The sequence below is a fragment of the Rattus norvegicus genome, chromosome 18 (assembly GCF_036323735.1).
Source record: "Rattus norvegicus strain BN/NHsdMcwi chromosome 18, GRCr8, whole genome shotgun sequence".
NCBI classification, from domain to species: domain Eukaryota; kingdom Metazoa; phylum Chordata; class Mammalia; order Rodentia; family Muridae; genus Rattus; species Rattus norvegicus.
In genome coordinates this window covers 23,661,649-23,679,077 of record NC_086036.1, presented here as the reverse complement: position 1 = coordinate 23,679,077, position 17,429 = coordinate 23,661,649, and the positions used below count along the sequence as shown (strand labels likewise).

At 43.3% G+C, this 17,429-nt stretch overlaps 1 protein-coding gene and 1 long non-coding RNA gene across 9 annotated transcripts in view; one reads left to right on the top strand and one right to left on the bottom strand.

Annotated features, from left to right (window-relative positions):
- The window catches only part of LOC100910201 (uncharacterized), a 14,985-nt gene extending 13,301 nt beyond the window's left edge, over positions 1–1,684 (top strand). Inside the window, exon 3 of the long non-coding RNA XR_146387.6 lies at positions 1,237–1,684. This is a non-coding gene — a long non-coding RNA (uncharacterized LOC100910201). The remainder of the gene's footprint in view (positions 1–1,236) is intronic.
- Positions 1–17,429, bottom strand: part of Ammecr1l (AMMECR1 like) — a 23,743-nt gene extending 6,314 nt beyond the window's left edge. For 2 of the 8 annotated variants that reach the window (XM_039096877.2, XM_039096878.2), the window contains exons 1-6: positions 16,490–17,427; positions 15,798–15,908; positions 5,682–6,126; positions 2,818–2,928; positions 2,438–2,552; positions 1,367–1,457 (exon numbers count right to left, since the gene is read on the bottom strand). In XM_039096877.2, coding sequence (XP_038952805.1) covers positions 1,367–1,457; positions 2,438–2,552; positions 2,818–2,928; positions 5,682–6,126; positions 15,798–15,908; positions 16,490–16,562 — 946 coding nt within the window. In that variant the 5' untranslated portion in view covers positions 16,563–17,427. 8 annotated transcript variants of the gene reach the window in all.

Sequence of the window (17,429 nt, the reverse complement as noted above, 5' to 3'; positions counted from 1 at the left end):
CCAATATCAGGACTTGAGCATGTACCACTGGGCCCACTTGTGTTTTTATTTATGTCTCTGTATGTGCCTGTGTGTAGGTCGTGTGCACCCGTATGTAGCTATGTGTCCAGGTGCCCAAGGATGCCAGTGGGGTTAGATGTCTCTGGAGCTGGAGTTGATAGCAACTGGACTACCTGAGGTGATTGCTGAAAACCAAAATGTGGTCCTCTACAAGAACAGTATACATTCTTAACACTGGACCATCTCTCCAGCCCTCAGTCTTAAACATTTTAAGCAAAAAAATAAAGTACATCAAATTGAACTCCCTCCTCCCAATTACCATAGAAGCTCCCAATTTTGAATTTTCTCAATTTTAAAATGGGAGAAACAATTTAGCTGAGCTATAATTTATATCTAACTACTAAAAATTATGTTTGGTATTCTTTAAACAGGAGGAGCATATTGGACTTATGACCTAACCAAAATGTCTTAAAACTCATCCTTTTTACGCTACATGCACACTGCTTTTTGAACAAGTTTAAACACAACCACAATGAAAACCAACAAGGCGATCGCTTTCCACATAAGTAGTTCATTAATATACTTAACTGGATATTTTTCTCTATTCCAGGTTCACACCCAACAATTACTGTGTTTCACATAATATTTTCAAAACCAGACTAATTCCAAGAAAGAAAGAAAATGGGGTTACATATCACAGAAAGTACAAGAAAGGAATTCTAGATACTCTTTCAAAGAAAAAATGTGCCCAACCCACTTCCTACCTTTACTGTCCCCATTATTAGAACTCATCATTAACTACTGAGCGCTTTATGTTTGTTGGAGTCTCTGTGAAACCCTGACTGGCCTTCTGGTCCTACGCAGACCAGGCTGGCGTTGAATTCACAGAAATCCTCCTGTGTGTGCCTCCACAGTGCTGGGTTAAGCCATGTACCACCACAGCTGGCAACTGCTGAGCTCTTTAACAGCAGTGAGACCATGTTTATCCTTTACCAACTATAACACCAAGTACAGACTTCACTTATCTTTATAACAAAAGATAAAACACTGTCAGTCTAGTGCCTGGGATTTTGTTGTGATAATCACTGAAGCTTATGGGGGGCAAAGAAATAGAACTATTCATCGGAAGGAAACATTAAAGCCATAATCAAGTAAGAAAGCTATTTTCCTCCCTGCCACCCCCACCCAACCCCACTCCCAGTTTCTGTCTTGTGTCAGTTTGCTTCTGTCCTACAGGAATCTGGCAGGAACTAAGAAGAGGAAGGGCATCAGTACTTGGTGGCACTGAGCTGAGGACTTCTCTCTCCTGCCCTTTAACTGGCATGGCTCTGAGCAGCACAGCTCAGTGGCCATCTGTCCGACTCACCTTGTTCCTTAGCAACCTCAGGTAAATATGTGGCTGTGCGTTTGATGCCTTTTTCATTGATGAATTCAATCCGAATCCCATGGACCCCTACCTACAGAAAAATATGACCAAGTACATGGCGTTTTCTGATTCTAACAACATTTCCATCACTCATACATAATCAACATTGTCTCCTGAACTGCCTAGCACAGGTCTGGGAAAGGAAGAATGTTGTCTGCATGACTGACTCTAAAGCACAGAAACCAAAGGGACGGTCAAATACATACATGTGCAGTTGCACCTCTGAGACTATGAAGACTGAAGGAATAAATCCCTGAAATAGTATATCTAAATAGCTTAAATATTTTACTTCTAGCACAATTCTACTACATGAAAATGTCAAACTGTTTCTAGATAGGTTCACAGTTCTTCAAATTTGGTCTCCTTTGGATATATATTTTTTAATTGTCTTACTATATAGTCCTCCTCCTCCTACCTCCTTACTGGTGCATTTATTAAAGGGATGGGCTACCATGTACAGATTCAGATAAGATTTCCTTCCTTCCTTTCTTCCATTTTTGGGGAGATGGGGGTGGTTTGGTTCTCATTCTTTTCTGTTTGTCTTCAAGCAAGGTTTCTCTGACCTCGGTTTGTAGACCCAGCTGGCCTCACAGAGATCCTCCTGAGTGATGAGATTAAAGGCAACTACCACACCTGCCACTCATTACTTCTTAACTAGACATAGAAGGATCAGCTGGATCTTATTTCATCTAGAATAGATTTGACTGGAAAGAAATAGCAGAGAGGTATTATGTGGGGTAAGGGGACAGACAAGTTCACACTATTCAGTCCTAGCTGACCTGACCAAGCTGGTCTTAGGCTAACAGAGACCCACTGAGTGCTGGGATTAAAGGTGTTTGTTACCACAGCTGGCTCATAGCAAAGAGGACTGATTTTCCATTTCTTTTCTATTCCTAGTACCCTTTTCTGTCATTCTTAGACCCTCTCTCAATAAAGGAGATACATTACCATGTACTAACCCGAACCCAAATGCAACGAGAGATGCAGAGTTCCAAATGCAGCTGTTCTCACCTCCCAGTCCAGGTAATCACTGGCATCTTCAAAGTTAGTAAGGAGGGAGACAGAACAGAAAAGTTTGGGCAGCTCCTCTCGGGTCAGGGGGGGGAATCGGCTGTCCTTAAGTGCACTAGAGGGGACAGAAAATATAAGTGAGGCTGCCTCCAGTTAGAAGACAACATTGCATGCCACAGAGCCCACACAGCAGAGTCCCAAGGTCCTCTGACAGCATCTAACACTTTGTCAGTATCAACTATCTTTGCAGGAACTTAGAGGTAATTCACCAGGTCATAATCTCAGCGAGACTATTTTTCTTTTCTTTTTGAAGATTGTAGGGTCCACAGCTATCTCCAGTTCTAGGTCATTTATTCATGTTCTCGTATTGGCGCCATTACCTGGTTAACGTGTATTCCCTGAGTCCTGAATGAAGATTCATGGCTGAGAAGGTCCCAATGCAGCCACGGAGCCGCTTGTCTCGCCCTGTCTTCCAGGTCACAAAGAGAGGACTGAAAGGAAAAACCAAAACATTATTCTCCAGCCCTAGATTAATTACAGATACATTCCTATTCATTTCTGTTATTGCCCAAAGGATCTGAACTGCCAGCTCCTGCCTTTCTGAAGTAGCTCAGCCCTGGCTAGAAACACAGAGAGAAGAGAGGAAGGAGAAGCTCTACCCTTTCCTATGCTATGTCCTCACAACTTTCATTCACATAATAAGTTTTCTTTCCTGCTTTTCTTTCCCCTTTACTTTGCTAGACTGTCTCTCCAAGTAGACCTGAACTTGAGACAGCCTTACCTCTATTCCTGAAGTGCTGGAATTACAGCACCCAGCAATCTCCCCCCCACTTCTTTTTTTTTGGTTCTTTCTTTCGGAAATCTCCCCTTTCTAACGGTCCATATCCTCTCCTCCTTTCCTCCATCTCAGTGAGTTCCATCATCCCTGATGACACACCTTGCCCAGACTGCACTCCCTTAGCTACAAGTATTCTCTAATTGCCACAATTTTAACTACTGGCAAACTACAAATAGTTTTGGCTCATAGACTTTCATAAGATTAAAATAACAAAACCCAACAAACAAAAAACCCCCACGTTTCTCAAGAAAATTTTAGCTTTCCATTCTTAGGCCAAAGTCAGGTTTTATTGGCTGTATTAGATTCATGACAGACTGCTAAGAGATAACCCCATCCTGAGATCTTCCCACATTCCTACTACCCTTACTGCTTAGATTTCTGAATTAGTCACCTCTCAAACACAAAGTAAATACACAAAGTTACCTAGGTTCCTCTACCCCATAACCCTACATAATGTAACCCTGGCTGGCCTTGAACTTAAAAAGATCCTCCTGCCTCTGCTGAGGTTAAGGTGTGTCACCACATCTGGCTTCTTGCTAAGGCATTCATGTGGAGGTCAAAGGAAACCTTAGATAATAATCTTTGTCTTCTACATTGTTTAAAATAGAAATAGGGTGTTCTTTGCTATGTACTCTAAACTCTATGTTCCTCAAATATTGGTGCATTCTTGTCTTTACCTCCTATCTCACTGGAGCAATGGGAATAGACAAGCAACATGTCTGTTTTTCTGTGGATTCTGAGGATCTGATGTCAGATCCTTACCTCTATGGTAAGCACTTTACTCACAGGGCCATCTTTCCAGCCCTTACCCATATCTTTACCTCAACAGACAGATCTCTCACCTACTCTCATTTCCTTCAAATAACATACATGCACCATGCCAGTCAGAGCTACTGTGCCAATCCTACTAAAAAAGTTTAGTCTTCCTGTTACCCACAGGTTAAAAATACAAGGCTCTGAGTACTACAATCCCTATATATATCTTACCCAGGCTCATCTGCTCTGTTGTGAGTTTCTGATCATGGCAACCCACATCAAGAATTCCCTGGAAGCCTGGTGTGATGGCACATGCCTTTAGTCCCAGCATAGGAAGGCAGAGGCAGGCCTCTGAGTTCAAGGCCAACCTGATCTACACAGTGAATTCCAGGACAGCTAGAGCTATATAGTGAGACCCTGTCTCAAGATCAATAAACAAATTCCCTGAAAAGTCAACACATTTTTCCTCCATATTTCCTCCAAGAATACATTTGGGGTAACTTCTCTTAGATTTATGTGTGTGGCTCACCAACTCAAGTGAGTCCCAAAGACAAGGACTTTTTCTTTCTACTCCCCAACTCTGCTCAAAGTTCTGAAGAACCATCAGCACAGTACCAACAGCAGGGGAGCCATCAGCACAGTACCAACAGCAGGGGAGCCATCAGCACAGTACCAACAGCAGGGGAGCCATCAGCACAGTACCAACAGCAGGGGAGCCATCAGCACAGTACCAACAGCAGGGGAGCCATCAGCACAGTACCAACAGCAGGGGAATGAACAACACCAAAGCATGCCCTGAAAAACACCCAGAAGCAGAAGTACTTTTTCTTCTTTTTTTCCCTCTGTGTAGCCCTGGATGCCCTGGAACTCACTTTGCAGACCAGACTGCACTTGAACTCAGAGATTCAGATGCCTATGTGCTGGGATTAAAGGTGTGCACCACCACCATCTGGCAGCAGAAGTGTTTTTTAAAGGCAGCGCAGAAGTAATTCCTGCTTTGAAGAAAACACTGGCACGCCCTTCTTCATTTTATCTTATACTTTTTAAAAATGCTCCTTAAATAAGATGAAAGATGGCTCAGTGGTGAAGACCTTTGTGGTACAAATGGAGACTAGCACTAGGATTCTCAGAATCCTCATAAAGGACAGTGGGTGTGGTGGCCCACCTTTAATTCAGAAGGTAAGCCAGTAGTTAAGACTAGCCATACCCACCAGTTCCAGGTTAGTGAGATCAACCCTGCCACAATGAAATAAGGAATAGCACTCTGAGATGATTCCCAAGCATCAACCTTAAACCTCCACTTGCACAAACACATGCATGCTCCCCTCAACCCCTGTGCACACACAAGTATACATATATGCATAAAAATGGACACACACACACACACACACACACACACACACACACACAAAAACCACCTTCCTAAAAGCACTGCTCCCAATGAATGAGAGCTCTTAGTCAGTCTAGCCTGACCCTCAAACACTTCCGATTCACATTCACTAGGATTCCAACATTTTGGAGGTGCCAGTGGTATGATGACTTCTCTACCTACTGTATGCTGTGTTACATCATAACCACTACTAACAAACCCTTATAGTCAGACTCTGTCAGGAAGCTGTGACCACATTGTCCCATGTCTAATTTACTCACTAGGGGTCATTGGTGAATCTAGGAAGTCGTGGCTGTGGAAAGCCATAGAGGTGACAGTAGAGTACATCAAAGCAGTAGCAGCACATTTCTGCAGTCACCACCAGGTTCTTAGTGGTATTGGCAGTTCCATTGGGCCGGGGGAGAGGGCTCAGGGCTCCAGATGCAGGATTCATTCGTGTGATGGGGGAGTTTCCAGGTCCCAGAGTTAAGTCTGATACATTTTCCCGACCACTGCTGCTGTCCACATGCTGGTGGGTTTGAAGAGGTCCTGAACTTGAGCCAGGAACAGTAGTGGACTGGTTACCGGGACTGTGTGTTCCACTTCCAGATAATTTGGGCTTCTTGACCCCACAACAGCCTGCTGCCAACTTGGGCTCAAGGGGAGGAACACAACGTCTTTTTCCCATCCTGATCTGGTGTTTGTGATCTGGGATGCTGCAGAACCCTACAGGAAAGAGAACAAGTAAGTACTAATTAGAACGATTCAAGAACAAAATAAAATAAATAAATAAATAAATAAATAAATAAATAAATAAATAAATAGGTTGATTCAGTTAAAAGCTGTCAAGGACCAGTGAGATGGCTCAATGGGTGAAAGCATTTGCTACCTGCCAACCAATGATGGCCTGTGTTTAACCCCTATGACTAGTATGGTGGGAGGACAGAACTGACTACAAGTCGTCAGTGACCTTGACACACACACAGCACAACATCTTTGTCTCCCCTCCCTCAGCAGAAATGAACTGCAATTAAAAGTTGTTTTTTTTTTTTAAGCTGTCATTTTTTTTTTTAACCAGAAACTCCAGGTGACATGGTCAAAAAGGTCAGATGCCAAGTTCTAGACAGGAATCCTCTAATATTTTCCTAAAGAGAGGCTGACAACGAGCAGCTTGTCTATCCCAAAAGACTATGCACGGGGGCTGGAGAGATGGCTCATGGTTAAGAGTGCTCTTCCAGAGGTCCTGAGTTCAATTCCCAGCAACCACATGGTGGCTCACAACCATCTGTAATGAGATCTGGTGCCCTCTTCTGGCCTGCAGGTATGCATGTAGACAATAAATAAATCTTAAAAAAAAAAAGACTATCCAGGGCAGTGGGGAGGATAGGCCGCAACTGTTGAGGACATCTCAATACCCTTTCTACAAGTTCTGCAATGTGGTGCAAGCCTCTGATTGCAGTATCTGGGAGGAAGAGGCAGAAACAGGCAGATCTCTGTGAGTTCAAGGCCAGCCTGGTCTACATAATGTGTTCCAGGGCAGACTGAGCCAAATAGTGAGTCCCTGTCTCAAATAAACAAGCTTTTATTGTAAAAAATTTGCAAATAAAAATCATTATTCAGCAAGATTAGACAGATCCATAGTCTATACATTTCAACAAGCTTCTACATATTCAAAATGGTCATCCTGAAACTGAAGCTTCTCACTGGATTTCTCACTTGCTTGTCCTATTTTTTTGAGACATGTTCTCTCTATATAGTCCTGGCTCTCTTAAAAGTTTCTATGTAGATTCAACAGCCTCTGCCTCTGGTGTGCTGAGAATAAAGGCATGTGCCATCAGACTCAGCTCGTTAATATGTATTTACACATATGTACATATTAGACATTTATAGTATTATATACTTTAACTGAAAAAAATTTTATTTTCAGGTTTTTGAGCTAGTTTTTCTGTTTAGCCATATTATTCTTTCTTCATGGTCTGTTATACCCACAGATACATTTGTTACACACAGGTCTACACTTGCTTCCTTTCTAGATTGTGTGACCTTGCTTAATAGTATACATTCTATATTCATCCATTTTCCAAAGTGTTGTGATTTTACTTTTCCTTTAGAGCTAAATGTTATGTGCACCAGAGTTTCACTGTCCACTCTCTTGCTGACGGACTAGATTGGTTTGCCTCCCTTGCTGTAGTGAATAGTGCAGCGATAAACACACCAGCTCACTGTTCGCAGGGATCCAATAGCCTTTTAGCCTCTATAGCACCAAGAATGTATATGTACAGACTCAAATTCTGGTGAGAACAAAAAACAAAACAAAACAAAACAAAACAAAAATAACCACCAAAATCATCCATGTATATTAAACTAAAATTAACATAGCAAGTTGCAGGCCAGTCAGTGACAAGTCAGTGACACAGTCACAGTTGCCTCAAAACAACAAAATGCAAGACAAAACACTCCCAGGGCTGGGATGACTCAGTCAGTAGACCGCCTGCCCAACACACGAGGCTTTATGCTTCATTCACAGGACTGTGTAAACTAGTACCCCCAGCACTTTGGAAGTAGCGGGAGGATCAGGAGTTCAAAGTCACCCTTGGGTCTCTATACATGTCTCAAGTTCAGGCCACAATGGGCTCCACCAGACACATAAAAAGCTCCCTCAAAGTAGTAGCTCACGCCTGACCACAGCACTCATGACGAAAAGGCAGGTAGATCTTTATGAGTTTGAGACTCGCCTGTTGGTCTACACAGGGAGCTGGCCAATACTTAGCAAGTTCCTATCTCAAACCAAACCAAACCAAACCAAACCAAACCAAACCAAACCAAACCAAACCAAACCAAAGGCTGATGGTGCCTTTACAGAGCCAAGTGGACTGAGTTCAAAACTGGTTAGTCTGAGACTGAGTTTCCTCAAACTAGAATAAAAGTAATTGCTCTCTGGAGTTACTGAGCATGAAGTCAGTTTAGTAGTCACAAGGGCCTTAAAAACACTACAGTTAGCTGTTTTCCTCACTTGGGCTCCTAGCCCACTGCTTCTTCCTAGAGGACAACCTAAAGATGGCCTAGACATGTTCTATGCATTCAGAATGCTTCATATTCCAGGATTTTACTCAGTGTTGACAAGGCAAACAAATCACCAGCATTTCAAAGAGAATGAGCCTCAGAATTAATAAGCGTGGAAATCCTCCAAGGCCTCACTTGAGTGGCAGAGCTAGGAGTTGGACCACAATCTGTCAGGCTCCAAGATCCGGACCTTCTCACCAAGCAACATGGCAGAGTAAGATAATAAATACCCACTGGATTTAGTGCCTTTTTTTTTTATTTAAATATTTTTTTTATTATTTTTATTTATTTGAGCACACACTAGCTGTCTTCAGACACACCAGAAGAGGTCATCAGATCTCTTTACAGATGGTTGTGAGCCACCATGTGGTTACTGGGAATTGAACTCAGGTCCTCTGGAAGAGCAGTCAGTGCTCTTAACCGCTGAGCCATCTCTCCAGCCCTAGTGCCTTTTTCTAAGAACACAAGAAAACACAGTGCAACTCAGGATACACTAGAGTTTAAAGGAGCTTGTCAACAAAAGGAAATGAAGATCTCAGGCTCAAAGCCAACATACTCAACCATAACCAGGCAACTGTAAGCCTTCTCCCCTTCACAGCAATGCCTGTCCTGAGTACACAAACAGATGTCACTGTGCCTTCTACTTAGCCTCAGATACAGGTCAGACAACTCCAAAGCCATCTTCTGCCCTTCAGGGGCACTACACATGTTGTATGCAGACTTGTAAGCAAACACCCATACACATAAAAAAATCTTTAAATTAAAAAAGAAAAACATATTAAGGGGGTTGTAAGGACAGCTTAGTATGTACGCGAACACACACACACACACACAAAACCAGGCATTGGAGTGCATGGCAGAAAGCAAGACTCTTGAAGCTCACTGAAGGAGCAGCCAGTCTTGACCAGCCAGTGAGCTCCAGGTTCAGTGAAAGAGGCTGTGTCTAACATATTAAGGTAGAGAGTAAGGCCCAAAGAACTCCCTGGGTAACTTCTGCCTGTTGGCCAGTTAGTTAGTCAATCTGTCTGCCCTTAAGCACCTTACACTTAGGAATTATTCCATTGGGAAGAGTTTTAAGGCTTGGCATGGTGGTTCTTGCCTTTAATCCCACACTTGGAAGGCAGAGACAGGCGATCTCTGAATTTGAGGTCATTGGTCTACATAATGAGTTCTAGAATAGCTAGGGCTATATGGTAAGACCCTATATCAAAAAAACAAATTTGGTTTTGTTTTTGGATACAAGGTTTATGTTGCCAATCTAGCCTTGAACTCCTAATCCTCTTTTCTCAACCTCCCATGTTAGAATTAGAGGCTTGGCTCCGTGACAAAGCTTAATATACAATCACTTTATTTCATTTAAGATGTGTGTATTGCTTACTTCCTTCTTTTTGAACAATTTTGAAGGAGCCTAATACTTTACTATCTGCCAAAATAAGCAAATACTAAAAGGTAGAAAATGTAAAATGAACCATAGTACTGACAGAACACATCTCAGCCACCAACTGTTAACAGCATTAATACAAACAATAATTACCTGCCAGTTGTACTAAACTTTCTCTTAGGGACTGTAGGGACAGCCCAGTAACTGACAGCACTGGTTGGTCTTTCAGGACCCAAGTTTGGTTTCCAGCACTCACAACCACCACCTCTAAGTTCAATTCCAGTAGAACTCTGGCCTTGAGGGTGACTGCACATACATGGAGAAAGTCCAACACTCCAGTGGTTTGAATACGAACAGCTCCATAGGCTCACGTTCCAATGCTTAGGTCCCAGTTAAAACTATTTGGAGGTGTGGCCTTGTTGGAGGTGTATCACTGGGAGATGAAGGTGCACTGTGGTTACAAACGACACTAGCTCAGTGTCTTTCTCTTTCTGCTCTTGCCTATGGATTAGGATGTAAAGCTCTCTCTCAGCTACTGTTCCAGTGGGATGCCTGACTTCCTGTGTCATGATCATGAACTAACTTGCATTCGTACTTAAAACTTACAAATGTAAGCAAGCCCCAGTCAAATACTGTCTTTTAAACGAGTTGCTTTGATTATGAGGACTCCTTACAATAGAACAGTAACCATGACACAGGCCTTAAACCTCACGACAACAACCAATATTGTACCACAGTAGGTGTGTGGCCCTGGGCACGCAAACAGTCCTTCATTAAAGCCTGCAACACTGACCACAGAGGCCTTGGATGGTGCCTTGCAAAGTTCCTGGGCCAAGCTCAGGAGTCAGCAGTAGCCATGGCTTCTTACACAGCTTCCACAATCAACATGAGCACAGTAGTTAACACTGCAATCCACCAGATGGAGACAGCGCCCACGCTTCAGCATGAAGCTAAGGGAAGTAGTAGTAGTAGGCAATTTATGATTTCAGAAATATAAATAATTTCTCATACATTTTTCTTAACCTTGCAAATATCAAATAGGCCTGCCCTCAGTGTTCAAAGACCCTGAACTTCCTCTATAGGCTGCTGAACCATCAGCTTCCCTGTCCAATGTGTGATCAATCTCCTGTACACCAGATGTGTGACAAATATGGACATACATAAAAAATAATGATTTATATCTGACTGAGGAACTGAACTCAGGGTTTTCAGAAGTATACAGGCTTACATGGTTGACATAACCTAAACTTTTTTTTCTAAACAAACAAGCAAACAAACAAACCCAAACCCCACAAAAAAGCCTACCAAAAAATTGAACACACACATAATGCATCACACCTTTCCAGGCTAGTATGATCTGAGTCCCAGAGGAGCCAAGGCTATATGGTGAGGCCATGACTCAAAACATAACAGGGACCGGAACATGGTTCACTAAACTGGTTGTCACAAGCACAACAAATGTAGCATATATATATAATATAATTAATATACAATTATATAATATAAAATACACATACTGCTGTGGTGGCAGGATGCCTGTATAGGGAGGTGGGAATAAGCAGTCATAGAGATGACTGCCAGCTTAGCTTAATCATAAGCTCGAAGTTGAAGGATTAATCTTGTTGAAAACGTTTCCTGACATCAACCTCTGGTAGCCAACCATGCTCACACCTGCAATGTGTACAGACCTCCCCCCCAACAAAAAAAAAAGGAAAAAAACAAAAACAAAACCTAAAACAAACAAAGGGGGATAGTTTGAACACTTCATTCTTAATATTAGGTCAATTATCCTGTAAATTCTCATCTTGATCCAATTTATCCTGGAAACTGTTATATTCACTATATAGCAGTGACCACTCAGTCCTGGACTTGGCCACAGGTGCCACTTAATACTTACTGAGGTGACCCAAAGGCTTGTTTTGCATAGATACAACTAGGAAAAAGAAATGTTTTAACTGAGTGGTGGTGGCTCACACCTTTAGTCCCAGTACTCGGGTGGTGTCTCCAACAACAACAGCAACAACAGCAACAACAACAAATGATTCCAAACAGGGACTGGAGAGAGCTCAGCAGTTAGAAACACAGGTGCAGCTGGTGGTGATGGTGCATGCTTTCAGTAGAAGCCCTTCTCCCAGGAATCTGATGTTTCAGTGATAGTCATTTGGCTCTTAATCCCAGCACTTGGGAGGCAGTTCATCCATCCATCCGTCCTTCCTTCCTTCTTCTATTATTACTATTATTATTGTTGTTGTTGTTGTTGTTGTTATAGGTTTTAAATGCTGGGACGTTTAGTGATCCATTATAGTGTTTATTTGCCTGGGTGGCAATTTCTGATTTCAGGAATTACTATAAATAATTTCCCATAGATTGCTAACATTCATAATTAAGTATCAAAACCAGAATTAATTCAAGAACACAAGGCTGCCCTGATTGACGTGGACAAGCAAAATGGCCTTCCTTCTTCTCTGTCTCTTTCAAAAGCCCATTACAAAACAACCAGAGACGCCCCCACCTTCTGAGGACAGAATCTTGGCTTTGAGGTAACCATCTAGCTGCCAACTCTGGCTCATATTCCAACTCTGAGATCCAAAGTCTGAAAGCAAACTCAGGCAAGCTGTAACATCTTTTGTGTACCTGCTACCACAAAGGGCTGCCCTAACTGTCCTGGACCTCACTATGTAGACTGTGCTCAATGGCTGGGCAGTGGTGGTGCACTCAGGAGCAAAGGCAGGTGGAACTCTTGTTCAAGGCCATGTATACATATGATTCATTAGAGTAGTTTACAGGTTCTGGTCTGAGTAGTTCAACAATGGCTTGACAGAAAAATCAAGAATCTGATCATTGTTCAGTCTATGAGACTTGATGTCTCAGTGGTCTCAACCTGGTTCACAGTACTAGGGAATTCCTAGAGAGCTAATGGAATTCTGTCTACATTGAATCCTGAAGGAGAGTCTAAGGTCAGTAAGGGAATACCTCAGCAACAGGATAAACTTGCCAGTAAGAATGTAGGCAAGCAGGCAAAATGCAAAAGCTTCCTTTCATGTCCTTTATATGGGGCGTCACCAGAAGGTATAGCCTTGGACCCAAGAGATATTCCTACCTCTGCCTCCTGAGTGCTGGGAATTCAGAAAGGTGTGAGAAAACTGGCAGTTCCTTGGCACATAATTACTATTAATACAATTCCCTAACAGCCACCTTGTAGTCTAAAAGACCTTGATACTTTTCTGCTTTAAAATGTAATGGCTTCTAAGAAACCTTTTATGAATTCTTTTCATTCTATGATAGCAGAAGCCATAAATAACATTGGAGGTCTCCTAGGAAGACTAAAGAAGGGAAAGAGTTTGAAGCTAGTAAAGAGTTACAAAGTGAGACCCTAAAAACAGTTTTGTATTTCACACCTTTAATCCTCACACTCAGGAGGCAGGAAGATCGTTGAGTTCAGGGTTGGCCTATTCTACAGAGTTATATATTAGCCAGGGCTACGTAGAAACCATGAGAGGGGGGGGAGGGAGGAGAGAGGGAGGGAGGGAGAGAGAATATGAATATGAATATTGGGTTAATACTAGGATTACTCTACTCATTCAACTTTGTAGAAATACAAAAAGGCAGAGACCATAAAAAAAAAAAACAACTTTACTTGCTAATTGTTATTATCACAAACATTTTGATACAAAGAGAAAGCTAGATTTTGCCAATGGTTTTCACTTCAAACAGTAATCATATCTAGAAAAAAAAAATTCTATCCAGGTGTGGTAGAATATACCTTTTAGCCCACCACTCAAGAAATGGACACACAGACAGGCATATCTGAGTTGTAGGTCACACTTAGTCTATCAGAGGGCATGACCGTATAAAGATTTGGGAAGTAGGGGCGAAGCTTCTTCTGTTACTATTTAGTGTCTAGATGTTAAATAAGGCTTCCTTAGACAGAAGCAGGCTGTTTCTCCTGCGACACTGACAAGCTGAAGTGAAATCCAATGTAATAATGATATCATGAGTACTGGTGCTGAAGTGAAATCCAATGATATCATGAGTACTGGTGTGGTGCATGAGCTGCAATCTTAGCTACTTATGGTATTGTTCCAGGAAAGTCAGGTGAGAGATGCTATTCTGCTGTCCACCATTCCAAATGATTCATATGCCTGTGATCCCCAAACTCAGGAGACAGAGGCAAGAGACAGGAGGACCACAAGCTCATGGACTCCTTTAACCACACAGGCAGTCTGTGGCCTGTGTGGGCTCCAAGGGAGTCTGTCTCATTGTCTCAACTCCTACACCAAAAAAACATCTACCATATAACCACACGGGGCATTTGACACATGGGCAATTTCCTTATGAAACACAAACCCATGCAATTAGGTTTACAACCTATTTACAAAGACTTAGGACTTAAAACAACAAATAAGTAGCAAAATGCTTTCAACTTGAGGGAGGCACATGGCTCATTGTAATCCCAGAGCTGGAGAGGGAGTTGGCTGTGTCTTAAATTGGATTGCAATGACTTAAAAGGCCATAGAGACTTTGTTTCAAAAACAAGTAAACACTGTGCTTGGTGGCACACACCTTTACCCTTAACACATCCCCAGACAAGACAAATGATCTCTAAATTCAAGGCCAGCCTGGTTGGTCTACATAGCAAGTTCTAGTTCTGAAACCCTGTCTCAGTAACAAATAAAAAAACCCCAAAGACCAAAGTCTACATTCAGTTCAAAGAAAACGATTATTTACAGGGTTGGGTTCCATCCCCAAGACTAGGTTTCTCTGTGTAGCAGCGGGGGACTCATAGAGATCTGCCTGTCTCCAGGGCACCACTACTTCCAGCTAATAGTTTTAGGTTTTGCTCCTGACCATCCCCCTCTTCTTTCTGTGTGACCTACAGAATGGAGCCTTATCTTTGTGGGTCTCAGGTTTTGGGTTTTTTTTTTGCTTTTGTCTTTGTTTTCATTTATAAAATTAAGACATTTCCTCTTCTGTTTCCCTCACGAAAAGTTTGGGAGGCTCTGACAAACTCTTACAGTAGTGAAGGGGAACGGTTTTGGGGCGTCGTACTGAGCTACATCACAGGTACTGAGCTGTCAGCCAAGCAGCTATGTCCTCAACCCAAACACGCCATCATTGATAAACTCACAGGGGTGAGGCACTAACTTTTATACAAGAACTATGTTCAAGGTTTACATGTAGAATAAAAATGTCACCACAGCAGATTTAGGTCAAAATGATCCAAAAAAGTAGGTGAAGACCAACTCTGTATGAATGAGAACTGTCCAGGAATTGCACTAACCTTGGAACTAGTTAATTTTTGTGCCTAAGCTCATTATGCAGCCCAAGATGACCCCATCTTTCAGATTCACTTCTCAAATGAAAATATTACACACATGCAATGCCACACAAGGTGAGTCACAGTCCTAACTCCATGAATCTATTAACCTATTAATTAAAGCCAAGGGGGAAAAGGCTTCTTTGGTTGTCAATTGGGGACTGGGTTTAATCCCAGCACTTGGGATGCAGAGGCATGCTCAACACTGAGTTCCAGGCCAGCCAGGTCTGCAGAGAGAGTAAGGCTACACTGAGAAACACCATCTTGAAAACAAACAGAACACTAAAGTGCAGGTGGAGGGCCAGCAAGACCGCCCAGCAGGGAAAGGCACTTGCCACCCGGCCTGATGTCCTGACTTTGATCTCCACCCATGGCCCACATGAGAGAACTGACTCCCTCAAGTTGTCCTCTAACTTCCTCAGCACACACACTGTGGTAACATCCACGCACATGCGGGCAAACACATTAAGTAAGTGTAAGTTTAAAAAATAAGAGAACTTAAATAACCTTAGGACCACTGACTCTGAGAGAAACTGAAATGAAGTACACTTACACCTTAAATCTAGACACAAGCCAAAGCCAAAACCAAAGCATGCAACAAAATCCCACATCAAGTATGCCCAAGGTCATACTCACTGAAAGCAGAAAGTTTATAGTCCCAGAGGAAACAGCTACAATAGGAGAGGGGAGCTATTTTGTCTCTGGAATGAATCTTCTTTCTTCCAATTCCATCCCTTCTTCCAATACCTAAGACAGAAATGCAGGTGCAGTGAACAAAGTTTAAGTAGTGGGAAGGTTTTTGCAAAAGTTAAAGTTTTTGTTTGCTTGTTTTTCCAGACACAGTTTCTCTGTGTATCCCTGGCTGTCCCAGAGCTCACTATATAGATAGACTAGTCTGGTGTCAACTCTAGAAAGCTGCCTGCCTCTGCCTCCCAAGTGGCGAGATTAAAGGTGTGCAATATCACACCCAGCTTTATGTCAGGCTTAATTTATTTTAGGACAAACAAGAGCCAAGAGACTTTACCACTGAGAACATTTTCAGATTCCTGGAATCAAAAGTGTGCACCAGGATCAAAAGTTACAATTTAACAGAGCAATCTCTGAGGCAACCAACAAAACCTTCTGGAAAAACTCTCCTTACTTCAAAACAAGTTAACTGAAGTCTCACAGAGAATCAAAGGCTGTATTGTACTTGAATGAGACCACCCCCCACCCCAACACACACACACACACACAACGTCAAAACTTGCTCTCTAGCCAGGATCTATCTCTTTTGAGCTCTCTACAGGTTTCTGTATGCAAGCATACTCCCAAGTCTTAAAAATTACCGGACAACATGCTAGGCCCCTGAGGACAAGGCACCTTGTGCCAGGAGACGATGGTAAGTGTTGGTGGAGCCATTCATCCTTACTCAGCTTTGCACGAATCTCTTCTTCGCAATCTCCTCCACCTTTCCTACTTCCCCAGTACTACAGAATTTATGCAAAGCAGAAACTCCAGGCCCCACCCACTCAATCCTAAGAGAGGGCACTGAAAGCAGATAGGCCCAGAGGGATAAGTGAGCAAAGAGAGGGGTCAGATCAGGGCAAGGAATGAAGGGCAAAAGCCACACAGCTCCGAGGACAGGCATAAGACCCAAAGTTTAAGATGGAGGGATGGTTGTAGGCAAGAGGGGCTACAAGTAGATACGGGAGGTGGGGCGGGAGGAAAAAAAGAAAATAAAGCGCGAGAAGAGAGTTAAGCAAGAAAACGATGAGACAAGGGGGAAAGAGGAGACCGGGAGGGGTTTAATAGGCAGAAGGAAAAGGTGAAAAGGAGGATGTGGGACAGGAGAGTACAGGGCGCAGTGGGAGTTGGGGAAACGACAGGGCGACGGGTAGAGCAACTGGGTCTGGGCCGCGGGGGTGGAATCCAGACGCCGGGCGGGGGAGGGGACTCTGGGTGGGGGGCCACCAGGCGGCGCAGGAGACCACCAAACTTTCCTCCGACTGTTTCCTGGAGGGACTTCAGGCACTGAGGCTACAACTGCTGCCTCGCCTCCTTGGCCAGGGGCGACCCTGCCACCCAGAACTCGGGTACACGGCCTCACGATCCCGTTAGTCCTCGACGGGGACAGACAGCCCGGAGGAGGCCTTGCCCACCCGCGGTGGCCGCCTCCATGTGCCCCTCCCCCATGGCGCCCCGGGACCCCTCGCCCGGCACCTCGAGACTCCACTCTCCAGGGTACTGTCTGCCTCGGAACTGAACAGGCCTCGAGAAGGCCTGGCA